Source organism: Protobothrops mucrosquamatus, unplaced genomic scaffold (assembly GCF_001527695.2).
Source record: "Protobothrops mucrosquamatus isolate PMUCROS unplaced genomic scaffold, P.Mucros_1.0 scaffold25, whole genome shotgun sequence".
NCBI lineage: Eukaryota > Metazoa > Chordata > Lepidosauria > Squamata > Viperidae > Protobothrops > Protobothrops mucrosquamatus.
This window is the reverse complement of record NW_015386410.1, coordinates 693,732-719,284: the sequence shown is the minus strand read 5'-3', so window position 1 is coordinate 719,284 and position 25,553 is coordinate 693,732. Positions and strand designations below refer to the sequence as shown.

Here is a 25,553-nt window from a genome sequence, read left to right as displayed (position 1 = left end):
ACTCCTTCGAAGCCACCTTTGTTTGTCCATGATCCTGTCTCGATTCAACAGGTTTGACTTTATCATGTGTTACTGAGTAATGATTTCCTAACCCTCAACTTATAACCAGTCACTTAGCAACCATTCAGAGTTATGACAGACACCCTCCCCACGGTTCCAAAGTTCCTATCACTGCACACACACACCAGTCATGTGACCACATTTTGGTGTTCAGCAACTGGCCCGCATTTACGGCTGTTTGCAGCATCGCATGGTCACATGGCTTTTACAATGTTTTTGCCTAAACTCATCATTTACTTCCGGTTTTCATCAAAAATACCCCCCCCCCAGTGAACAATGGTCATAAAATCGGGTCAGTCATGTGACAACCCACATTATGACCATCATGACCTGTGACTGTAATTGGCAGTCTGTGTGTGTGTGTGTGTGTGTGTGTGTGTACAGTGACATTTGCCTCCTCCACAGCTATGACAACTAGTTGTTCCCAAAAGACTTGGTAGAGGTAGATTGCAAAGGAGTCCTTTAACTATCTTCAGAAATCATGCAGAGCGCTGCAGAGCAAGTCCTGTTTGGTGACAGGTTTGCTCTGTTTCATTCAAATCTGGCTAGTATTTGCCTTCTCTTGCCTTTTAAAATGATAACAAATAAGTTTCCCAGGCCATTAACAACAGCAATAAATTATTCATCTGTCTGCTTTTATTCAGTGTATTATATTGGTGCCCCAAGGGTGCTTTTTCCAAAAGGCAACTGGACTTGTTTTTTTTCCTTAGAAAACATTTCGCTTCTCATCCAAAAAGCGTCTTCAGTTCTAACTGACTGGTGGGGAATGGAAGGATTTATATTCTTTGCAGCCGTCTGGTCGTTAGCACTCTGCACTTTGCAGATGATTGCAAAGAATATAAATCCTTCCATTCCCCACCAGTCAGTTAGAACCAAAGAAGCTTCTTGGTTGGGAAGCAAAATGTTTTCTAAGGAAAAAAAAAACCAAGAAAGTCCATTTGCCTTTTGATCTGGATGCTTGAAAATCTCCATATACATATATTAGTGCCCCTTTAAAAAAAATTTGGGGCGAGGGGAGCAGAGCATAATGTGTGCCTATTTTAATTACATTGGTAATTAGATTAGTTTAACTAGCTGCTTTCCAGGGCTCAAAAAGAAAATACCTGCTGCAAACTCTGCATAAGCATCAGGAAGGGCATCCGGCCGGTAAACACTCAGCTCTACTCAGTGCACCCTGAATAAAGGGATTAAAGGGCCATAAAAAGAAAAATAAACTGCTTTAATGTAGGGTAGAAGGTGTAAGAAATGGCACTGCCTGATCTAGACTTTCCAAGACATTTAAACAGACCAAGGCAGACATGAAAAAAATCAAGATCCTTTTCTTTTTTCTCCCTCAATGAACAGGCCGAAGCCCCCACCAGTTCGGGTTCGTATGCCTCTACAGTTTCTATCAAGCCCCTCAGACTTGAAGCCTCCCAAGTCCTCAGTGGTAGGTGGATTCCAGTGAGGGGTTAAGCTCTGATGGCCGCAGTGATGGCTGAGAAGACCAGTGAGAAACAGGGGTATTAAGGAAAACCATAGAACAAATTCTGTTTTTCTCTCAATCTGTTGGATCTTTTTAGGAACATGGAGAAATGAATGAACTTTCTCATCCAGAGAAAATGCCCCAGAAAGTTGCAGAAAGAAATGCATTTCCCTTGGCACAGGAATTGGACGTTCAGCCAGAAAAGGAGGGTATGGAGGAGATTGTCTCTTTCTCTCTTTGGTAGGATCAGTTTTAATCCCAAATTGGAGTCTTATTCCAAGTAGATTAAGACAAGTCCCCGTTATCTCCTTGGCAATATTTTTCATGAGTGTTTGGCCACTGCCTTCTTCCTAGACAGTGTTTGGCCACTGCCTACTTCCTTGACAGAAAGTAACTAGCCCAAAGTCCCTCAGCAGCTTTTTGTGCCTAAGGCATTACTATAATAAAATTAAAAAAAATAACAGAGTTGGAAGGGACCTTGGAGGTCTTCTAGTCCAACCCCCTGCTTAGCAGAGACCCCTATATCATTTCATACAAATGGTGTCCAATCTCTTCTTAAATATCTCCAGTGTTGGAGCACACATAAGGTGTAGAGGCAAGTCATTCCACTGATTAATTGTTCCAACTGTCAGGAAATTTCTCCTTAGTTCTAGCTTGGTTCTCTCCTTAATTAGTTTCTTGCCCTGCCCTCAGGTGCTTTGGAGAATAGGTTGACCCTCTCTTTTTTGTGGCAGCCCCTGAGATATTAGAACACTGCTATCATGTCACCCCCTAAGTCCTTCTCTTCATTAAACTAGACATACCCAATTCCAGCAACCGTTCTTTATACGTTTTAGCCTCCAGTCCCCTAATCATCTTTGTTGCTCTTCTCTTCAATCTTTCTAGGTCTCAATATCTAAAATTCATGGTCTTCCAGTTACTTGTCTGGTGCCTTTAACTCCTACACCAACCTGGATTTGGGGATACTTGGGCCAATTTTTTTTCCTGCTGGTGATTACTTTTGCTCAGGAATCATTTGCTGGAGTCTCAGATGTTAACATGGTCTGAAACAAGCAGAGCTCTGGATCAGCCAGTTTGATCTAGTGCAGGGGTAGGCAACCTTGGCTCTTTTATGACTCGTGGACTTCAACTCTCAGAAGTTGGGAGTTGAAGTCCACGAGTCATAAAAGAGCCAAGGTTGCCTACCCCTGATCTAGTGGTTAAGGCACCAGGCTGGAAACCAGGAGACGATGAGTTCTAGTTCTGATTTAGACATGAAAGCCCACTGGGTAACTTTGGGCCAGTCACTCTCTCTCAGTCCAATTCATCTGGTAGTTGTGGGAAAAATAGGAGGAGGAAGAGAAATATTCACCGCCTTGAGTTATTTATAAAAATAAAGGCAGGATAATGAATACATACAAACATCACTTTCTTCTCTATCTGACACTCTTCTTCCTCGCTCCCTGCCTCCTCCCACTTCTTTCTCTTTCTTGTACTCTTTTTTTCTCCTTCTCTCAAATAGCAAACTGCAAGGAAAGGGCAGGTAAATTTTCTGAACTAATTGATTGCCAAAGGCTGCAGATAATTGTCACCAGCTAGATGTGCCTCTTTGAATTTAAGTTGCTGATCACCAGTCTGCAACACTGTGCTCTTATTTGCTTGACTGTATCTCTCAACAATCTCTGGGAGAGATCCTTCTCCACCTTTGCTCCCACAACAGCTAAAAACTGTAGTTAGGGCCAGTGGTGGGATTCAAATATGTGAACAACTGGTTTTCTGTGTGGATGCCGCTTCTGGAAGTCCTTTCTGGGCCTGGGCAACAAAAAATTAGCTACCAGTTTTGCTGAACTGGTGTGAATTGGCTGAATCTCACCACTGGTTAGGGCCTTCTTTATGCCTAAACTATGCTCCTATCAAAGTGGTTGGAAGTCACACATGCCAGCTTTGAATTAATTGCAGGAGGCGTGTATGGATGGTAGAGTTCTAAAGGGATAGAGTGGTTTGTGTAAGTTTAGGTCAGGAACCAGTGTGGGACCCCTGTGGAATCTCTCTCTGTGGGTAAAGGCTCATATAAATGAAAGTAAGAGGGTCGGGCTGAATGTTTTTTCTATTGTATTTTACAGGTAGTCTTCAATTTACAACCACAATTGAGCCAAAATATTTGTTGCTAAGCAAAACAATTGCTAAGTGAGTTTTGCCCCTTTCTTGCCACAGTTGTTAAGTGAATCACTGCAGTTGTTAATTGAGTAACACGATTGTTAAGTGAATCAGGCTTTCCCATTGATTTTGTTTGTCAGAAGGTCACAGAAGGTGATCACATGACCCCAAGACATTGCAACTGTCATAACTATGCAACCAGTTGCCAAGCATCTGAATTTTGATCATGAGACCGTGTGGATGTTGCAATGGTCATAAGTGTGAAAAACGATCACAAGTCACTTTTTTCAGTGCCATTATAATTTCGAACAGTCACTAAACGAAAGATTGTAAGTTGAGGACTACCTGTATACATCCTTACTTAAAAGTAAATCTAGGGAATTCATGCTGGCTGGGGAATTCTGGGAGTTGAAGTCCACACATCTTAAAGTTGTCAAAGTTGGGAACCCTGTCCTAAAAATAAGAGAGAGGGGGATAATAATCAGTAAGAATAATAACATTTTTGTGATTTTCCCTTTCTTTTCTCGTTAGCTTCTCCTAGTCAGCATGGCTTTGATTTGGACGAACTTTTAAGCTCTACTCCAGAACTCAAATCTGACCCCCAAATGCAAAACAGGTAAGGTAAATGTATTCATTAGTTATACTTCTAAGCAGAAAGTACAGGTTGGACAACTATAATAGTATACACCTGACTAGGAATACTTCTCCAATGGAATAAAAAAACACCTAGGTCTTTCTATCCTGCCATCTTAATCTCAGCATGATCTTAATCTCAAGTTATCTGCCCTTTCCAGTCTCTTTGCCCTTCTGAAGCTATCATTTGATGGACAGTTATCTCTTCTAGGCATCCCAATTTCTGCTTTGGAGGATCATGTACCATTGAGTTTGATGGCCAGATAGTTAGCTTTTTCACACATCTCTTCTGCAGCTGCTGTTTTGAAACCATTGCAGTCTTCAGAAGGAATGGGAAAGAGGTGTTACCTTGAGGAGCAGGAGGAAGTCAGATAAAAGAAATCTGACTCTGGGACAGAAATGTAATTTGAGAAAGTGTCTCAGACATGACCCTCCCTAGTTCTCATGCTCATTGAGACTTGCAAGAGTTCATTACTATAACCTTATAATAAAAGTAGTATTAGCTTGTGTGTCTTTGGTTTCCAACTTTGATCATCTTCGGAGGACTGATAACACTTTTGCAAGTCTCAATGTGCTTCCACCCATCACCTCTTTTTATTTTTGTGAAAACTAAGGAGGGTCTTGTCTGAGATGCTTTCTTGGGTTACAGTTTTGGTCCCAGATTCCTTTTTGTCTGACCTTTGTCTTGATTGTGGCTCTTCCTTCTGTTCCTCAAAGTTATCCCTTCCGCCTAATGCGTGGGATAGTCAAAGAGGTGACAAACTGATGGCAACTGAGTCCAAATTCTTCTCCAGCGACTTTCCCTCAGCGCAGATATCCTCCCTCACCCCTTCACTGATTTCTGTTTAGTGTAATGTCAGACATGGCGGTGTCTTATTGGCAGGATGGAGGAGGGAGGGGACTCTTGTCTGTCTATTTGTTTGTGTGTCTGTCTCTCAGCCCTTTGAATACCACCCTCGAGCGCAACACGGTCTCCCTTTTCGCTGAAGTTTCAGGCCTCAGCCCAGACCTCCTCACTGACATGGATGATGGTGCTGATTTGCAGGGTAAATATAATGTTTCTTTCTGCATTTTTCCCTGATTTAGAATTCAGGAATCCTAGCTTGACTATGACTTCCAAACCCCCCTGTAACTTCTCTCAGTGGGACATTCTGATTTGGATTCATAAAGAGCATATCTCAACTGATGTCCATGTCTACTGTCTTTGTAGGAGATGCCTTAGAAACCTTGCTAGCAGAAAACACTCAGCTTCAAGAAGCACGGTAAGACCGAGCACCTAGTTTGCCATCTCAAATTAATGAGAGCCAAAAACCTTGTTAAAAATAGATTCAAAACAGCTGTCCATCAAACTGCTCATGTTTTAGTTGGCTTTAGACTTAGCATGCGCTTCTGGATTTTGAAGCTGGCTTTAAAATCTTCATTCCATGGCCATCCCATCTCCAGAACTGCTCTGGACACAGCCCGCCGCCATCTTATTAACCGTGTGGAGGAGCTCAGCGAAGAGCGTGAATCTTTACGGATGGAGAATGAGAGATCATTGACTGACCTGCGTAGTTGCCAAATGCAGCTGAAAGAAGCTGAGTTGGAACTTCTTCGGTAAATTTTGGGCACTCTCCTATATTTATTCCACCTCTTTGTCTACCAGGCATCACTGGATTTGATAAAACAAAGTATAGCTAGATCTCCCATACTGACTGCCTCATGCAGCAACTATTCAAACTTACGATGGTGCTGAAAAAATAACTTTACAACCAAGGCACATATTTATGACCCTCACAGCGTTGCTCAGTTGTTTGATCACCATTACAGTCATTACTTGTTGTTTTGTGTGTCTGATCAATTCTGCTCTTCCCCATCCCCAACTGCAGACCAGAGAGATTGGAGAGGAAGGGATTATAAGAGAGTAAGCAGGCACACCATACATATCAAAGGAATACACTAGCACCAACTGTTTGCCTGGTGCCCTTGGGGCTTAGAACTACATGAGCAATAGGGCCAACATATTCTTTTACCACTGTTTAAATGGTGCATCAATTGTCAAAACAGATATTATTTACAATTTCACTCTAGGCAGGACATTCATTTTTATCTTAGTACTGATGACTAAAACAGGTTTTAAGATTGAGAAGAAAGTAAAATATCTGGCTATTGTATGTTATTTTAAAATAATTGCTCTAAGATATGCAATTAAGAATGATATGTTGAGATGGGAGAAAGTGTAATTCTCATTGTTGGGGAGAATTTCTGTGGTAAAATGTGATTTTTTTCAGTGTTTTTCAAACTTTTCATACTTGATACCTTTAAGGCAAGGCTTTTCAACCAGTGGTGTGGCTACCACCTGTGGTACATTGGCACCTGGCAGGTGGTATGCGACCATCCTAGAAAAGGGGTAGTGGGGTAGGGGAATGGGCTGAATCGGTGGCAGCACCTCACAAGCCTGAGTAAGAGATGGCTGGAGTTGCAGGGCTGTCAGGGCTCAGCGGAAGCGCCAGGATCAGCACTTCTTCAGGACTGTCAGGGCTCAGCGGAAGCGCCAGGATCAGCACTTCTTTGGGACTGTCAGAGCTCAGCAGAAACGCCAGGATCAGCGCCAGGCTCCAGCTGGAGCTCGGCACTGATCCTGGTGCTTCTGCTGAGCCCAGAAGAAGCGCCAATCAGCTGGAATGTTGCAGCATCTCCAGGGTCTTGTGATTTACATTCAGATGCTTGGCAACTGATTCATATTTATGACGGTCACAGTGTCCCAGGGTCATGTGAATTGACCAAAACCTGCTGCAACCACCCAGCAGATGGGGAGAATAAAAACCAAACACCCCCCCCATCCCCACTGCCAATCCTCCACAGAAATGCTCACAACAATGAAAACCTCGGACAGGAGGAAGAGTGCAGCCGGGCGGGCAGGCAGGTGTCTTGCTCGGCTGTGGCTTGGGGGGCACTTTTTCAGTGCCATTGTAACTTTGAACAGTCATTAAGCGAACTGTTGTAAGTCGAGGACTACCTGTATTTCATCACTTTTTTCTTTTTTTTTTTGGTCATCAAGTTTTTGACACCTTGCTAGGTGACTGGTGGTACTCGGATATTGCCATATCCTAAAAGTGGTACAATGGGTGAAAAGGTTGAAAAGTCCTGCTTTTAAGGTGTGGATTTCAACCCCCAGAATTCAGGAAGTTAAAAGTCCATGTATTTTAACTTTGTCAAGTTTGAAAAACAATTGAATAGACTATTGTGTGTCTTTCAAATGTTAGTTGGCTTTTATTTATTTATTTTTAACCCTGGGGTATGTCTTAATTAATGTCTTAATTAAAAATTAATGCATGTGTATCAGGGCACTGAATTGGTTATGTGATTTCTGATCCAGTTCTAGGATACTGAACATTCATGGATTTAAAAACAAAACAAAACATGTGATCGTATTTCTTTTTCAAACTTTGAATTTTAGGATCCGGCAAGAATTTAAGGAATCAAGGCGTTCCAGTGAGGAGGGAGAGGTAACCATCAAGGACCCTCATCCATACTTGACAGAGGTGCCGTGATCTCTGGGATGCAAATAGGAGAGGCGAGAGTGTAGACTAGCCTGATGCCCTCCAGCTGTGTTGTGTGTTTCTGTCCAAATGCACCTGGATGGTAAAGTCTGGAGGACATCTGGAGGATACTAAGCTGGGAAGACTGGGCTTCTGGCAATAGAGGCTTCAGAACTTTGAATGGAGAGGAATACATTTGAGCTATTGAGGCAAGGCTGCCCATTTCCTCCACAGGCTGAGGGGGCGCTGTCCCGGACTCAGAGGTTCACCCGTGCGGAGATGGCCCGTGTCGTGATGGAGCGTAATTTGTATAAAGAGAGGCTGATGGAACTACAGGAAGCGGTTCGACGTGCTGAGCTTCTGAGGTAAGCCATATTCAGGATTTCTGTTTTAAAATATTTTATTAATTTTCCAATTTTACATTTAGGTATTTAAAAAGCAACGTGGTGACTGGGTAATTAGTAGTTTGATAACAAAATATTTAGTACAAATCTCAAGTTGCAACATCAAACATTTCTTCTCTTTTTCCCTTAATATTTACTGTCTCGTATTCAAGCTAGTACAATTCTTATTATATCAGCTCAATAAAAACATCATTATTACATTTATCAATAAATTTTTAGCTTATACGTATCTTAATTACATTCAATCTTCATAGACAATACATATCCTGTTATTAATTTTTACCCAATTTTTAATTTCTCATCAATATTCCAATTTAACCTTTGATATTTATAATTTTCAAGCCTTAGGTAACCAAAATTTCCCTTATCTCAATTCATAATAAAATCTAATATCCAAAATACACATTTTATCTATTTGAATATAATCTTGTTCTATTTCCTAAAAGTTATCTATTTCCCATCATATTAAATCATCTACTTAATGATACAATATCCCCTTTAATAAATCAAAACCATTATGTGTATTACCTGGGTTAATCAATAAATCAAATATATTCATAAAAATTAATGTTCTTTTTCCTTTTAGATCTAATTTTTAAATATTAAACAGATAGAATCCTTATTTTCAACTAATTTCCAAGTAGTTTAAATCTAATGACCAGAATTCCCCTTATCTCAACTTCTCCCTTTAACCCTCTAATTAATAATGTGACATATTCAGAATTTCTGAGAGACCGAGAAGAATCTGTATCTACAGATAGTCCTTGACATACAACCACAATTGAGCCTGAAATTTCCATTGCTAAGCAAGACAGTTGTTAAGCGAGTTTCGCTCTATTTTATGGCCTTTCTTGCCAATGAATTGTTGTTAAGTGAATCACAGGAGTTATTAAGTTAGTAACACAATTGTTAAGTGAATCTGGCTTCCCCATTATCAACAGATCACAAAAGGTGATCATATGACTCCAGGACACTGCAACCATTATAAATATGAACCAGTTGCCAAGCGTCTGAATATTGATAACGTGATCATGGAATGCTGCAATGGTCACAAGTGTGAAAATGGTCATAATCACTTTTTTCAGTGCTGTTGTATCTTCAAACAGTCATGAAACAAATGGCTGAAAGTCAAGGACTCCCTGTATTCTGCTGTTGTTCTCTGTGGTCTTTGCCAGCCCTTCCAGCTGAACCTGGGAAATCTGCCATTTGATGTAGAACTTGTCTTGGCTAACTTAGTCATGGCTCTTCCTAAAAAGCTTGGGTTGCTTCCTAGCCAAACTCTTTGGGATGACCCAGAAATGAGTGGGAGTTTTTCATCCCTTGCTTCTTGTCCTTGCCTACTGTAACAGCATCCCAGGGACCAAAATGGGAGAAAAAGAAGAGAGATAGTCTCTTTTCCATGGCTGATTAAGCAGCTGTAGCTAGGGAAATGAGTTACTTTGGAAGTGGGAATTATAAGTTGGTGAGGCTTGTATTGCAGTCTTAGCAATCTCCCTGATCACATTAAGTCAGGGGTCTTCAAACTTGACTCTTTTATGCCTGGCTGAGGAATTCTGGGAGTTGAAGTCCACAAGTCATAAAAGGGCCAAGTTTGAAGACCCCTCCATTAAGTGTTCTTTCCAAAAGTCCTGTTACTAACTAATACAATGCTAGCTGGACTTTTTCCTTCTATGCTTCTTTTTCTTTTGAAATTGAAATACTTGCAATTTTATTTTTATAGCCCGCTTTCCCAATCTATGTTCACTTTGCTTCTTAAAGGATAGAAGTCATGTTAATGTTTGTTTTAAGAGTGCACTTTAGTTGTAAAATTTGCAGAATATTTATGAAATGTAAAAGTGTAATGTAGGTAGTCATTATATCCGCTAACCCAATTTACTTAAAAAGCTTTGTTTTTCACTTGGTTACATCTGCAACCAAGTAATTAATTATTTTTTGTCAGTTTGAAAAATTGGCTAAAAGTAAAGCTGAAGACAGATGACAGAATTATATATTTGGCCTTAGACACTTCAGTTTGTTCACAATTTTACAAAAAGAGCTGAGTCAAGCTATTTTCCAAAGCGCCTGAAGGCAGGACAAGAAGCAACGGATGGAAACTAACCAAAGAGAGAAGCAACCTAGAACTAAGGAGAAACTTCCTGACAGTTAGAACAATTAACCAGTGGAACAACCTGCCTCCAGAAGCGGTGAATGCTCCAACACTGGAAGTTTTTAAGAAGAGACTGGACAGCCATTTGTCCGAAATGGTATAAGGTTTCCTGCCTGAGCAGGGGGTTGGACTTGATGACCTCCAAGGTCCCTTTCAACTTTATTATTATTATTATTATTATTATTATTATTATTATTAAAAACAGGAAAAAACAGTAATAATCATTGCATAGAAATTTTGCCTCTAGACATTGAATCTTCAGTTTCATTTTCTGAACTAATACTACTATTAGCAATTTCTGGTTTTGCTAAACCTGAAATTTCATTTTTAACCTTTTAATACAGGGGTGTCAAATTGCTGGCCCGCAGGCCAGATGCGTCATGGCGAAACCACGCCCACCCCATTGCCGGCAATGGAAAAAAAGTTGCGATACGTCACAACACATCATGTGATGTTGCGAGTTTGACACCCCGTTTTAATAGATTTCTAATTTTGACAAGTAAAAATTTGTTCAGATTCATACAAGCTTCTCTGTTCTTTCACATATTTGAGCACAAAATTTCTATACACAGGTAGTCCTTGACTTACAACCATAATGGAACCTGCCCATTACAGTTATATGTCATGACAGTCATAAAGAGAATTATCTCTGGATTTTAACCTTTTTTGCAGTGGTCATTAAGAGAATGCAGCAGTTGTAAAGGAAACGCCACAATCATTAAGTGAACATGTTGTTCGCTATGGGACATTTTTGCTGAAACCAGAAGTAAACACCAGTTTTTGGCCAAAACATCATAAATCACGGTCAAATGGTTGTGAGATGCTGCAAACAGCCATAAATGCAGACTGGTTGCTGAGCACTCCAAATTCAATCACGAGACAATGGGAAGGAGGGCATAGGAATTTCAGAATTCGGTCATAATCATCTTTGGGGGGGGGGGGTGTCATAACTTCAAACGGTGCTAAGGGACTGGTCATAAGTTGAAAAACGCCTGTACTGACAGCTGGAATAGTGAATGGTCTTCCATTGCTCAGAGTTGGTTAAAAGATGGACAGTTATGATTTAAATAAATAAAAATAAATGACAAGTTATTCTAACGGAAGAGATTTTTCCAGATGTATTTTTTTTAAATCAACAAACAAAGCATGAGAGAAAGGAGGGCGACTGCTTTCACCAGTTTTTTCCAGGTGTTTTTCTGAATCTTCATATCTCTAATCCAGTGGTGGCGAACCTATGGCACGGGTGCCAGAGGCGGCACTCAGAGCCCTCTCTGTGGGCACACGCACCGTCGCCCCAGTCCTAGGCCTTCAGCTGGGTTTTATAAAACCTTTTCGCTTTAGGCCTCCACCGCCGTGTACAAAAAAAAAAGGTTCAATCAATCAATCAATTTCAACTTCTCGCGGGGAAAAAAAAAGATCTTGCAAAGTTGGAATTGATTGATTGAACTTTTTAATCCCACCCAGTCTGCTGTTACCACTGCAGCCACACCCACCCAATGGGCCACACCCACTCAATGGGCCACACCCACCCGACACCCAACGATGCATAAGTGGGTTTTGGGTTGCAGTTTGGGCACTCGGTCTCTAAAAGGTTCGCCATCACTGCTCTAGTCTGTGAATAGAATAGAATTAGGAATGAGCACAAATTGGTTACTTTCTACCTTTTTCTAGTGGTTCTTCAGAGAGAGAGAATAAATACCATCAATACACAGAGACAGACGCCGCTCAATAATTGTTTGTTTCTTCTTAGGGCTTCTCGGGAGGAACAAGCGATTCAAATGAAGAAATCATCATTTTGGAAAATGTAGGTCCTGCATATGATATACTGCAGTGGTGAAATCTAGCTGTTTCAGGATTCTGCCGTGGAGTGTCCAACACAGGATACACAATTTAGCAGCCTGAGCTTCATATTTTCTTTTTCTTTTGAAACAAAGACCATTTCTTGGTCTCCTGGGTGCAAGCATTAACTTGAAATTACGTGGGAGGAGAAGTAATATTTCAGAAGCAGTAGCTAACGATTTCTAGCTGCGCAGCCCCAACTGCTATGATTGCTAGGAGCAGAAAGGGAACTAAACTTTGCAGGCAAATGGTTTCTGTGCTTCTGTTTGTTTGTTCAGGTCACTGAGGTCTCCTGCCCTTAGTGCAGGAAACTATTACGACTTGCTTTCAGATTTTTGCTTCTTTTTTTTAGGATGGACCCCTTGCCCTTCTCTTTCCTCTAACCATATTGGTTTTCCTCCACTCCGGCAGTTTTGATCGCCTGTTCAGCCCATCAGATGCTCCTGAGAGCGCTGTGGCCTCTCCTCTACCACCAGGGAGGTCCCGGCCTAGCCGCAACAGCCAAAGAGATTCAGGACGGAGCACACTGAGATTCATCCCACGAGCAATCTCACCCTCTGAGTAAGTTTACAAGACTGTAAACCCAAATTCTTAATTCTTCCTATCAGGAATCCTTGGGAATATAATGCAAGTGTGTTTGACTGTGTTTTTACCACTAATCTGCTTTTCTCAGATTTGATTGTGCTGTTTGCTCAAAGTTTGGGTATTTTTCCTTTGGGATACAGGTAGTCCTCGACTTACAATAGTTCATTTAGTGACCATTCAAAATTACAACGGCACTGAAAAAAAGTGACTTATGACCATTTTTCACACAACCGCTGCAGTATCCTCATAATCGTGTGATCAAAATTCGGACGCTTGGCAACTGGCTCACATTTATGACGGTTGCAAATGATGACAGGATCAGGTGATCACTTTTTGTGATTTCCTGACAAGCAAAATCAGTGGGGAAATCAGATTCACTTAACAACCATGTTACTAACTTAATAACTGCAGTGATTCACTTAACAACTGTGGCACAAAATATTACAAAATGGGGCAAAATTCACTTAAATGTTTCACTAAGCAATAAAAATTCTGGGCTCAATTGTGGTCCTAAGTCGAGGACTACCTGTATTTTTCCTTCTCGCCTGTTAATCTAAAAATCTTTTTTTCACTTCAACTGGGAGTGATGCTTTGAGACTTTATGCAGGCAGGCACCTTCTCCCAGAATACTACAAACTTATCTGTTTATGATGGAATGGATTGTTTGTCCATTTAACACAGGGCTGATGGCTCCCCACAGCAGAAGCGGCGAGAACTGTATGGTGAGATCCGCTCACACATCTGGCAGGAACATGGTCGGGCACAGATCCATGGATGGAGCCAGCCACCTTCATTTCAGGTGAGGATTTTTGGCATGCGCACCAGAATCACATGCTTTGAGGTTACCCTACCTACATAAATCCCATGTTATGCACTAGTTCTCTTGAATTAATGCTTTTAATGTGAACTTATCTAGAAAAACACACGTTATAATTTTTATCTATCTATGTAATACTGTACTAAAATTCTCATTCCCATAACCTTTAACTGGGCGAAATGGTGCATCATAGGGCAGCAATTTTTGTACCAAGGTATCTCAGATGGGCTAACTTAGAGAATGTGTCCCAAATCTGGGACCCATGACTCTGTGGAATTGAAATTTGGCAAATTTTATAAAACATTTTATGACATAAACATTGTCCTAAAACAATTTATGACATAATACAAAATGTCATAAAACATTTCTTATGCTGATGTTTGACTGTGTTATAACGTTTAACATGGGCTATTTTTAAGGCAGACACATCTCTGAATATAGGCAGCACATTAGAAGTTCTGTCACTGTTAAACACATTGAGGAATCTAATAATACTTCTGAGAGGATGACCCAGTGGGTCGTGAGTTGTCCAGTTATTATTTAAATGTACATGCACCTCCCAGCAGCTCTGAGGGGTTACAGTTTACATGTTTTTTTAAAAAAAGATAAAAATGAAGAATTAAAAACAGCAAAAATTAAATGGGAACAAAACAAAAAAACCCAAAAACCCACCAAAACGAAAGAGAGCTTCAGTCACCCTCACCAAAGACTTGGGAGAAAAGTACTATCGTGTACAGATAGTCCTCAACTTACAACTACAACTGAGCCCAAAATTTCCATTGCTAAGCAAGACAGTTGTTAAGTGAATTTTGTCCCATTTTAAGACCTTTCTTACTACAGTTGTTAAATGACTCACCGCAATTGTTAGTAACACAGCTGTTAAGTGAATTTGACTTCCCATTGACTTTGCCTGTCAGAAGTTCACAAAAGGCGACACATGACCCTGGGACACAGCAACTGTCATAAATACATTCCAGATGCCAAGTGTCTGAATTTTGATCATGTGACCGTGGGGATGCTTTAATAGTCATAAATATGGAAAATGGTTATAAGTCACTTTTTTCATTGCCCTTGTAACTTTGAACACTCAATAAATGAATGGTTTTAAGTCGAGGACTTACCTGTACGTGTTTTATCACTCCTGAAATGGGCAATGGAGTGGTAAATGCAGCCCTGGCATTTGATTCTCTGAATTATAGGTAGCCGACTTACAACTATAATGGAGCTGTAATGATTTTACGGCCCTTTTTGTGGCGGTTGTTAAGCAAATCATACTGGGTGATAAATAAATCTGCACTGCAATCATTAAGTGAACTCACTATGGTGTGGTTTTGCTGAAAACCAGAAGTAAATGCCAGTTTTCATCAAAACTATCATAAAACACAGTCAAATGACCACTGGACACTACCAACAGACGTAGATGTGTAGATGACCGTGCCCAAAATGTGGTCATGTGACCATGGGACAGGGGCAAATATTGGAGCTTTAAATCTGAGTCCCCTTTTTCAAGACAGTCGTAACTTTAAACCATCACTAAGCAAACAGTCATATGTCAAAAGCTATCTGTAACTGAGGGGCTGGTGGAGAGCAATGGTGTCTTAGCTTTTTAACATTTTCTTACCCAGTAAAAATGGCTCTATCCCCAGTTGAGACCTATTCACATTTCAGACTTAAATTTCCGCTTGTTAAAATGGGGTTACTGTTTGCTGCAGGGCCCGGACCCACCTGCCGAAACTACTCAGGTACCTGTACTTGTGCAGCTGAGAATGCTGGAGCAGAAGGACCCCAGTACCAAGGTGATGAAGCAAGCTGTCTCCAACTCATGAACAGTTGAGGGCTGCTTTTTGTGTTGTTTTTTCCCAAATTAAAAAGTAATGCAAAATCAAGTAAATCTTAATAGAACTATTGTGAGTCATTGTGATAGCCTGCAAATAAAAGAGATTTGTGGTAAAGGCGGTAGGAATAAAACTAGGGGAACCAGAGCAGAGACCATTGCAGAGAAATTGGACGTAGTCAGTGTGTGATGTGTATGTGCTACAATTGGTTTGGATGAGGCAGTCACATCTGATTGGAGTGGAAAGAGGCAAAATGGAGCAGAGATTCCGAGCAGTCCCCTGTGCGCTCAGACAAAACTTTTAATTTCTCTGGTGCCTCTCTTGGATAATCTGCTTTGGGAATTCCTGTTGCAAACACCTTTTTTAAAAAATTGTTCTTTAGTATTTTTTTAAAATATAGAATAAAAACTAAGCCAATTTTTTCTGTTGTTTTTTTAGTTATGGCAAGGGCTAATACAGTCATTGACTTATGAGCGTAGTTGGGGGCCAGAATTTCTGTCCCTAAGCAAGGCAGTTGTTGAGATAGTTGTGCCCGATTTTACAACCTTTTTGCCCTGGTTGTTAAGGGAATTGTGTGGTTCTTAAGCGTATCTGGCATCCCCCATTGAATTTGCTTGTCAGAAGCCAGCTGGAAAGGTTACAAATGGTGATCACATAATCCGTTATGATAACCATCACAAATACATGCCAGTTACCAAGAACCCAAATTTTGATCTTGTGTCTGTGGGGATGCTGTGATGGTCATAAATGTAACCTCCAGTTGTAAGTCACCTTGGGCCGTTGTAAAGCAGTCAATCTGGCCAGCTCAGCAAGTTCCAATCTCTTCACTATCCATTTGTCCATTGTAGGTAAAGCCAGATCTTTTCACCTTGTCCATATACTGCATTTACACCCTCACTGCAGTTACAGCAAACGTTTCTGAGTGTACGTCAATTAAAAATTTGTGGATGGATGTCAAGATCATGCTTGTCTCTCTCTTATTGCAGCTCTGGTGTGCTGCAGCATCTGTTGGGCTGGAGCCTCGAGAAACACCACAGATTGTAAGCACTGCTCCCTCGCAAATTTGCACAACCCAGCCCCTTGCATGCTTGGGATTTCTTTAACCTGACCTTCTGTTTGGAGTTAATTGAACCTTAAATACAGCCTTTCCGGAATTGCCTGGGTGTGTTGGAAACACAATTTCCAGAATTCCCTAACTAATATGGTGGCAGAGAATTATGAGGATGATGAGACATGTTCTTCTAACATATCTGGAATGGGGCCAAGATGGAGAGTACAACTCTATTATTAGATGGTATACAAGTAGTCCTCAATTTAGGACCACAACTGAGCCCAACATTTCTGTTGCTAAGTGAGATGGTTGTTAAGTGAGTTTTGCCCCATTTTTCAACCTTTCTTGCCACAGTTGTTAAGTGAATCACTGAAGTTGTTAAGTTAGTACAGGTAGTTCTCGACTTATGACCACAATTGAGCCCAACATTTCTGTTGTTAAGTGAGACATTTGTTAAATGAGTTTTGCCCCATTTTACGACCTTTCTGGTCACAGTTGTTAAGTAAATTACCACAGTTGATGAGTTAGTAACATAGTTGTTAAGTGAATCTGGCTACCCCATTGGTTTTGCTTGTCAAAAGGTTGCAAAAGGTGATCATGTGACCTTGGGACACAGCAACGCTCATAAATATTAGTCAGTTGCCAAGCATCTAAATTTGATCCCATGATCATGGGGATGCTACAAAGGTCATAAGTGTGAAAAACAGTCATAAGTCACTTTCTAATGCCACTGTAAATTTGAACGGTCACTAAGTGAACTGTTGTAAGTTGAGAACTTATAACACAGTTATAAAGTGAATCTTTCCCCATTGATTTTGCTTGTCTGACGGTTGCAAAATCTGATCACATGACTCCTGAACACGACGACTGTTATAAATATGAGTCAATTGCCAAGTGATCATGTGAATTTGAATTTTCATCATGTGACCATGGGGATGCTGCAAGGGTCATAAGTGTGAAAAATGGTCATAAGTCACTCACAAAAGGTTGTAAGTCGAGGACTACCTGTAAATCCTTGCTATTGGACAATTCAGGCCTTGAAAAGTTACATTCTCAGGGGATATTTATTATATTTACCTGAGCAAGTGCATCTTGTGGCACAGAAGACCCAAATGATGGCTGTACAGTTAGAAAAAAAATCGTTGGTGCAAGATTTCCCGCCATCTTATCTAAGATTTCAGATTGCTTGAAATCTTAGATAAGATGGCTTGAAGATGGGAAGATGGGTTTATGAGTGCCTGCCTCTTCCTGACCCTTCTCTTCATTTCCTTTCAGGATACCCCCCATGGCAGCTCTTCCGGCAGGTCTCAGCTGTGGGTGGCTGCTGGGACCCACTCCGCCAGCGAAGTGACCCTCTTCAATGCTCCCAATACTAACCAGCTCCTGGAACACTTTGTGCTGCCTGGAATTCACATCCTCTCCATGGCTTGTGTTCCTGGTCAGTGAGATGAATTGGGAGGTGGGAATTTAGAAATTGTCTAAAGAAGTAGGGAGAACAGTACAGGATTCTGTGGTCCCAAATGCCCAGGAGTGAGACACTTCCAGTGAGGTCAGGAGACCCTGGGTAAATGGGGTCAAAACTTTCAGCCATTTTTTTTTTTGATAAAGAGTTTGGGGAGTAGGATTTAATGGAAAAATTGACCTGATTTGTGGGGTGTGAGAGGAATTTAAGGGACACAATGGGTATCAGCCTATTAAAAATCTTTTTTCTTGCCATTTCCAATTCAGATTTTGACTCTACCTAACTGGGTTTTTTTTAGGGGCTGCAGTTTAACCTGAGTTGTACACATATCTTGAGTGGGAATCAATCTTCCTAGGAAGGCTCTCTCCAGTATCATTTGTTCTCCGGATTTTCACGATTAATTCAATTAATTGCAAACTCATTCTCTGGATTTTCACGATTAATTGAATTATAAACTAACTAAACGGGATGGGTTTGGAAACACGCTAAGCCAAACCAAGATTAAAATAAACTATAAACTTTGTGTATTATACAAATGAGTCAGTTGGCCTTGAGGTGATCTGGCGGAATCTGTCATGCAAATTCAGCCTGAGTAAATTGGGCACAATCTACATGTAATTTTCAGTTCTTTTACGTAACACAATAATTGGACGGGCATATTTGTGTTGGTTGTTTGGCTTGGAGATATGAGTTTAGAGTAGTTTTGAGTTTCAAATCTCAATGTAACCTATTTGGGAAGAAAACTGTAGCTCAGCTATGGAGCCTGAAAACTCAGCTTTTAATCTATATGGACACCACTTGCCACATGTACTTGGTGTAAGACAGGCTCTATATCAAAAGTGTCTAAAGTTTTCTTCCAATGAAATTTTTCTAGATCAGGGGTCTTCAAACTTGGCCCTTTTATGACTTGTGGACTTCAACTCCCCAGAATTCCTCAGCCAGCGTGCCTGGCTGAAGAATTCTGGGAGTTGAAGTCCACAAGTCATAAAAGGGCCAAGCCTGAAGACCTCTGTTCTAGATTGAGTCTTTCATCCTTCAGTGCTTTTTGGATTGTTGATGTTTATTCTCAAACTTAGACATATCTACATGTCTCTGAAAAAAAGAAGCCTAGAGTTGAAGTCTACCCATCTTAAAGTTGCTGAGGTTGGGAAACACCGGTCTAGTTGCTTTGAAGGAATCTCAGACTAGCTGTGAGATTTCAAAGCGAGGTGTCCCAATGTGTTCTGGGTTCCTAATAGATAAGCGTTCCTTTCCCTAATGTTGCTTTCCCTCTTCTTCTATAGGTCTGACAGCACTTGTTGGTGAAAAGCCATTGGAAGGGCCAGAGATCCTTGAAGACCCTTTGGCACCCCGATCTGACAGTGATGAAGAAGCAAGGGAAACGGAGGAAGTTGGCAGAGAACCCACTGTCTGGATTGGGACCCAGGAAGGCTGGTAATGGAGATTGAAGTGGGGAAGAAATGAACGTGTCTGATATAATACGCCACTCCTGTCTATGTTGAGTTGCTTCAGGCAGCATCTGGCTCTTCCTGTCCTCCTCCTCTCTTCCTACCATTTTCTTCTTGTTGTTACTGTTACACTGTGATTTTACCTGCCGTCCTGAGGATGGAGGTGTCATTCTTGGGAGAATGTAAAGGTCACCTGCTTTCACAGATGGTCCTTGATTTATGGCCACAATTGGGACTGGAACCTCCATTACTAAGTGATGTGGTCATTAACTCAGTCCCACTATTACTGCAGTCTTTAAATAAATCACCATGGTCATTAAATAGATCATGTGTTCATTGTGTGAATCTGGCTTCCTTCATTGACTTTGCTTGTCACAAGCCCTTCGGGAAGCTCACCTAGTTGTAAATTTTCAGTGCCATTGTAACTTTGAATGATGGGTAAATGAATGGTCATAAGTCAAGGACTGTATGCACCCTGAATATACCCCATATTGGAAAGGAACTGTGATAGCAGAGACTTTAATGCTGTCTCCCAAATACGAATATTTAATGAATGGGGGAGGGTGCGATGGCTCATTGGTTAAAGATGCTGAGCTTGTCAACTAGAAAGCTGACAGCTCAAGTTCAAAATCTGGGTGCTGTGCAATGGGGTGAGTCCCAGCTCTTGCCCACCTAGCAGTTTGAAAGCTTGCAAATGTGAGTAGATAAATAGGTACCACTTCAGTGGGAAGGTAACAGCATTCCATGCGCCTCAGCATGTAGTCATGCTGGCCAAATGACCATGGAATCATCTTCAGACAATACTCGTTCCCTTGGCTAACAAATGGAGTTGAGCACCATCCCCTAGAGCAGGATGGTGGCTCAGCTGGCTCAGGAATTCTGGGAGTTGAAGTCCACGAGTCATAAAAGAGCCAAGGTTGCCTACCCCTGCCCTAGAGCATGGGTCCTCAACCTTGGCAACTTTAAGACTTGTGGATTTCAACTCCCAGCAAAGTTGGCTGAGAAATTCTGGGAGTTGAAGTCCACAAGTCTTAAAGTTGCCAAGGTTGAGGACCCCTGCCCTAGAGTCAAACACAAATGGACAGGGGAAGCCTTTACCTTTAACGAATGGGAAGATAGAAGTCCTGGCTGAAAGTGGTACTGTGCTAGTGGCAGAGTTGGGTGGAGGGGTCTGATAATTCTGTTGCATATTCCTCTTCTTTTTGCTATTTCTTTCTGTTTTACAGTATCTACATTCATTCTGCTGTGACTGACTGGCGATGTTGCCAAGGCAAAGCACGTTTGAAGGAGGCTGTCCATTGTATTGTGTGAGTATGCAAGTCTTGCCCACTGGCTGAAAGTTGAGTATCCTCGGTGGAAACTGCCTGCCTTCCCATTATAGTGCTAGTAAAACGTGCCTTTGTGTTATTTTTGCCCTATATGTTCCAGGCATACCCAAGGCCGCGTTGTAGCTGCCCTTGCTGATGGCTCTCTGGCTATATTCCATCGGAACGCAGGTAGGTCCTGCTGCTTGGATTCCTTCCCTCCCCATTTCCCCCATGGTTGAGACCTTCTCCTTAATGTCTTGATGAGAGAGAATGCATAGAGGCTAGGAAGCTGACAGAAGGATAAATAGTCATAAATGCATAGAGGCTAGGAAACTGACAGAAGGATAGATAGTCATAAATAATCAAGAGACATAATGTGAGTCAATTGACAGCCTGTCTTACTACCGTAACAGCAATGAAGCCGAAGTAGCAAGAAATCTGGGAAGAAGCATTTCCAAGAGATTCTGCCTTAACAAACACATTGTAAACGAGGATTGAAAATTCTTGCAGGTTCCAAGATTCTATAGTTACCCAAAGACTAGCATTAAAGATACCTTACTGAAGTCTGTGTAGATGTTGCTTCCTTGATTTTGCCCAACTTATGTGGGACTTGATCCTTATTTTATTCACTTATTTATTAAACTTATATGCTGCCCATCTCACAGTTCAAGGTGACTTTGGGCGGCTTACAGTATAATAACTCAGCCTTTTCTTAGATCGCAACTGGGATCTGCACTCCCCACGCCTGGTTGAATTGGGAAGGCCACGGCGCTCCATTCGTTGCATCATCCCTGTGTTTAATTGGCTCTGGTGCGGTTACGGAAATCGAATCTACCTGCTGGATCCTCGAACCGCTCGCATTCAGGTGAGCCTGCTGAGACATGAGGCCATTACTGGAAGTTGTGGAAACCAAGGAATTGTACAGTGGAAAACTCAGATGGGGCTGGAACAGATTGAGATCACAGGAATCCACTACATCCACTGCCATGGTTCTGACAGATGAAACTCTTCAAAAGAACTTCAAGGCATTATTTACCTTAAAGAATCTTTTATTCAAGTAGCATAATATTGGCACTCCATAATCAAAGCCAAAAACTGAATTCTCCTCCCCTGGGCACATAGCATCAAAGCACAATTCCCTCCTCCAATTAACAGTCATAAATCACATTCCCCAATTAGCTTGAAGCACGAGCTTCCTCTCCAGTTCTCCAGCTCGCCAATTCTTTATCAGCTCTGGGCTCAATAACGTTGATTCTCACGCTAGGTTTCGTGTTGTTACCTCTAGCTAGACTCTCATTCACACCCCCTCCCCAGCATCACCTAACTCTAAAAGCGAAAGGGAAAAAGATGGCTACATTTCCATCTGTTGTCAATGCGAAACATCCGATGTTAGCATTCTTAGTAGAATTGTGACCACATGAGCATGGGGATGCTGCAGCGGTCATAAATGTGAAAAACAATTATAAGTCACTTTTTTCAGTGGCTTTATAACTTTGAAGGATCACTAAACTGACTGATTGTAAGCCGAGGACTGCCTGTGTTCAAAAGAGTCCTTGCCCAACCAACAGGCCAAAGACTCCCTGCATCCACACCAGAGAAAATTGGCATGCCTATTGTTTGAATCTTGTTCCCTGCTACCAATTTCTTTTCCTTCCTTCCAGCGATACTTTGAAGTGACTTCACACCCTGAAAGCCATGTCCGGCACATGGCAGCAGCTGGTGGTGGCATCTGGGTTTCAGTCCGTCTGGAGACCACTCTGCGCCTTCTCCACGCAGAGACGGGGCAGCCACTGCAGGAAGTGGAATTGGAGCCCTTCATCAGCCGCACATTTGGTGGGTGGCTATAGGAAAAGGAAAGACAGAACCCGAGGGTGGAGTTAAAAGAGGGATCAGCCTAGAATCTCTATGTAGCCATAAGTGAACCAAGTCCAACTTCCCTTGAATCCCATTGACCCTTATCTAACTCCAAACAGGTGATAAATGTTAGTTGAGAAGATTCCTACACATAGGCATGATTAGCAAGAAATCAGTTTAATTGGACCTTCAGGTGGACTTGTTCTTTTGTATATGACTGTGTCAGGAACCAGAGGGCACCAAGAGGCAGGATCTTGGATATTGCAGAACATGCTGGCTGGGGAATTCTGGGAGTTGAAGTCCACACCTCTTAAAGTTGAGGTTGAGAAACTCTGTGAAAGGATGGGAAGGAGTAAATTAGGCAGGACATGATCTGCAAGCTGCTCTGGTTGCTAGAAGAATATGCAGCAATGGAGGGTTGTTGAAGGATTAGAATTTTTACAGAAAGCTCCTTCACTATTGTGGACTCCATTTCTTAGATCATCTGTTGTAGATGGAATTCCTGGACCAGGATTAGGTCCTTCGAATGTCACAGAAGGACGGCTCCCAGCATTTCTTCTTGCGGCCCACATTGACTGGGGCTGTTGGAAATTGTAATTTAGCAATACTTGGAGAGGCACAAGTTGCCTATATCAGAGGTCCCCAACCTTTTGGGCACCAGGGACCAGTTATGCGGAGAGAGATTTTTCTGCGGACTGGAGGGAGTGTGGTTTTGTGTGCTGCCTGCATCCCGCGGATGTGGCTTTGCTTGTTTGTGCAGCCCGGTTGCTGGCATGCCGTGGCCAGTACCGATCCACGGACCGGGGTTGGGGACCCCTGGCCTATATCCATTCTTGTCATAAATCATGTGTGGATCTAGACAGGAGATCTGGTTTGAGATGCCCAGAGTTATTGGGAATCAGATGGCACATAAATGTAGGAGAAGACGAAGATGGAGGGAGAGGAGGAGGAGGAGAAGGAGGAGAAAAGAAAGAGAGAGAGAAAAAGAAAGAAAGAAAAGAAAGAAAGAAAGAAAAGAAAGAAAGAAAGAAAGAAAGAAAGAAAGAAAGAAAGAAAGAAAGAAAGAAAGAAAGAAAGAAAGAAAGAAAGAGAAAAAGAAACCAACCTTGAATGGCCTTCTCCAACTTGGTGCTCAGGTTGGGGTGCACCACCTCCAGAATTCGCAGTCATCATGACAGGGATAATGTGCCTCAGCATCTCTGAGCGTTCCTTGGTGCTCTCTGCGCTTGGTTGTTTTCTTGCAGTTGTTTCATTAACCAAACTAGGTAACATCCTCAGTGCCAGTCTGTCAATTATATACAAGCTCACCCTGCTTTCTCTTCCTCATCCTCCAGGGCCCAGCAGTGTTATCTTAGCCTTGAACATCTCAGCTCTTGGTGCTTTTGGAAAGCGGCTGTGGGTTGGCACATCCGGTGGCACCATTATATCTGTGCCTTTTGTCTCCGGTAAGCAAATACGTCTCCTTCTGATTGTGGGGGAAATTCATAGCTGGGCTGTTTAGTTCTGAGATGGTTTTTCCTGTTTCCTTGCAGAATTTTCCGAAAGCTTGGAGACTTCTCCCTCTTCTGGTATCCCTTATTGTGCTATGGAGCAAGCCCAGATCAGCTACCATGGGCACCGTGATGCTGTCCGTTTCTTTGTCTCTGTCCCAGGTAGTCTGCAAGAAACATTGGAAAACCATTTCTTGATTTTTCAGCAAGAGCTACCCGTGCCCGTGACAGTTTAGCAAAATATGACAAGTTTCTTCCCTGAGATGTTTACAGATTTTCCTGGCGTGGGAGAAACAACAGAGGAGGAGGAAGGAAGCGGGGGTTGTGATAAACAAGGCACTCATGTCAGCATCTTGGCTGGGAAGTTGAGACCAAGCGTAGGCAGAAAATGCTAAATTCAGTGAGATTGTTTAAAATGTGTTTAAAATGGACTGAGTGAAACTTCAGTGGTTGACTGATACAATGTCTTGCCTTGCAGGGCAGTGGGTTGTGTCTTTAATCAGTGTGAGCAAAGGGTGTAGATTCTGTGCCAAGAAAACCTGGCTTTTGTGCCATTGAATAAGGGCTGCATCCTGATTTTCTACAATTCTGATTCACGGGTGGGGCAGCAAGAAATAGGATTCTAAACTGCAGCTTCTGTCAATTTGCTTTCTGTCTGTGTGTGTGTGTGTGTGTGTGTGTGTGTGTGTGTGTGTGTGTACCATGTACTTGATTTGTTAATTTTGGGCACATCTGTGGCCATATATTTAACAAATGGCCAGATTGGCAGAGGCAACCAGAAAGTCCATATTGGTTAATTTGTGGGCAGTTTACCTTTTTTTTCTTTCTTTTTTTTTTGCCTTCTGCTTGGAAGAAATCTAATTTGCCTCATGGTGAATAGCATGCATTTCCACACTGGCTGCAGAAAAGGTTACCCTCCCCTGGGACCCTATGAAAGTGCAAGTTAATACTATATTTTTCTGGCTAATAATGTTTAATGGCCTTATTTATCAAATAGTTTTGATATACTACCTTCATTAGCTTTTATTCCAGGGGTTATTCACAATACAAGTAAAAAAAAAAACACTACAAAAGCTAAAATCAATAAAACATCTAACCTAAATAACAATTAGAAGGAGCAGGGTGGAGCAATTCATTTTCAGTTTAGGTTTTAGTTCCCCTCCCTCATTGCCTAAAATGCCATTCATTAAAATAAATAGGGAAAAAAAATAAGTTAGCCAAAGCTCTAAAAGACAAGGTTAAGTGGGTGCCTTATTTATTTATTTGGTCATACACCGAAAGACAATTTATCCTATCATACAGCAAAAAGACAGTTTTAATAAAAGAAAGACGTAGGTACCATAGATCATATAAATAGAGAAAACATCGGATAAAAAAATAGTAATAAAGAAAATAATATTAAAAGTAATAAAGAAAATAGCAAAAATGACTAGAAAGGAGAATAGGAAAGGAAGGGCATATATGGATGAGTCTAATCCAGTGTTTCTCAATCTTAGAAAA

The 25,553-nt window shown here is 41.6% G+C and overlaps 1 protein-coding gene across 1 annotated transcript in view; it reads left to right on the top strand.

Moving 5' to 3' along the window:
• Positions 1-25,553, top strand: part of LOC107283102 (C-Jun-amino-terminal kinase-interacting protein 3-like) — a 35,263-nt gene that overhangs the window by 5,828 nt on the left and 3,882 nt on the right. Inside the window, exons 5-25 of the mRNA XM_015810950.2 lie at positions 1,405-1,489; positions 1,623-1,734; positions 4,193-4,277; positions 5,234-5,340; positions 5,505-5,556; positions 5,738-5,890; positions 7,734-7,782; positions 8,050-8,180; positions 12,116-12,169; positions 12,616-12,765; positions 13,471-13,588; positions 15,319-15,402; positions 16,428-16,481; positions 17,768-17,930; positions 19,238-19,388; positions 20,629-20,709; positions 20,831-20,898; positions 21,426-21,574; positions 22,371-22,542; positions 23,898-24,008; positions 24,096-24,215. Coding sequence (XP_015666436.2) covers positions 1,405-1,489; positions 1,623-1,734; positions 4,193-4,277; positions 5,234-5,340; positions 5,505-5,556; positions 5,738-5,890; positions 7,734-7,782; positions 8,050-8,180; positions 12,116-12,169; positions 12,616-12,765; positions 13,471-13,588; positions 15,319-15,402; positions 16,428-16,481; positions 17,768-17,930; positions 19,238-19,388; positions 20,629-20,709; positions 20,831-20,898; positions 21,426-21,574; positions 22,371-22,542; positions 23,898-24,008; positions 24,096-24,215 — 2,249 coding nt within the window. The remainder of the gene's footprint in view (positions 1-1,404; positions 1,490-1,622; positions 1,735-4,192; positions 4,278-5,233; positions 5,341-5,504; positions 5,557-5,737; positions 5,891-7,733; positions 7,783-8,049; positions 8,181-12,115; positions 12,170-12,615; positions 12,766-13,470; positions 13,589-15,318; positions 15,403-16,427; positions 16,482-17,767; positions 17,931-19,237; positions 19,389-20,628; positions 20,710-20,830; positions 20,899-21,425; positions 21,575-22,370; positions 22,543-23,897; positions 24,009-24,095; positions 24,216-25,553) is intronic.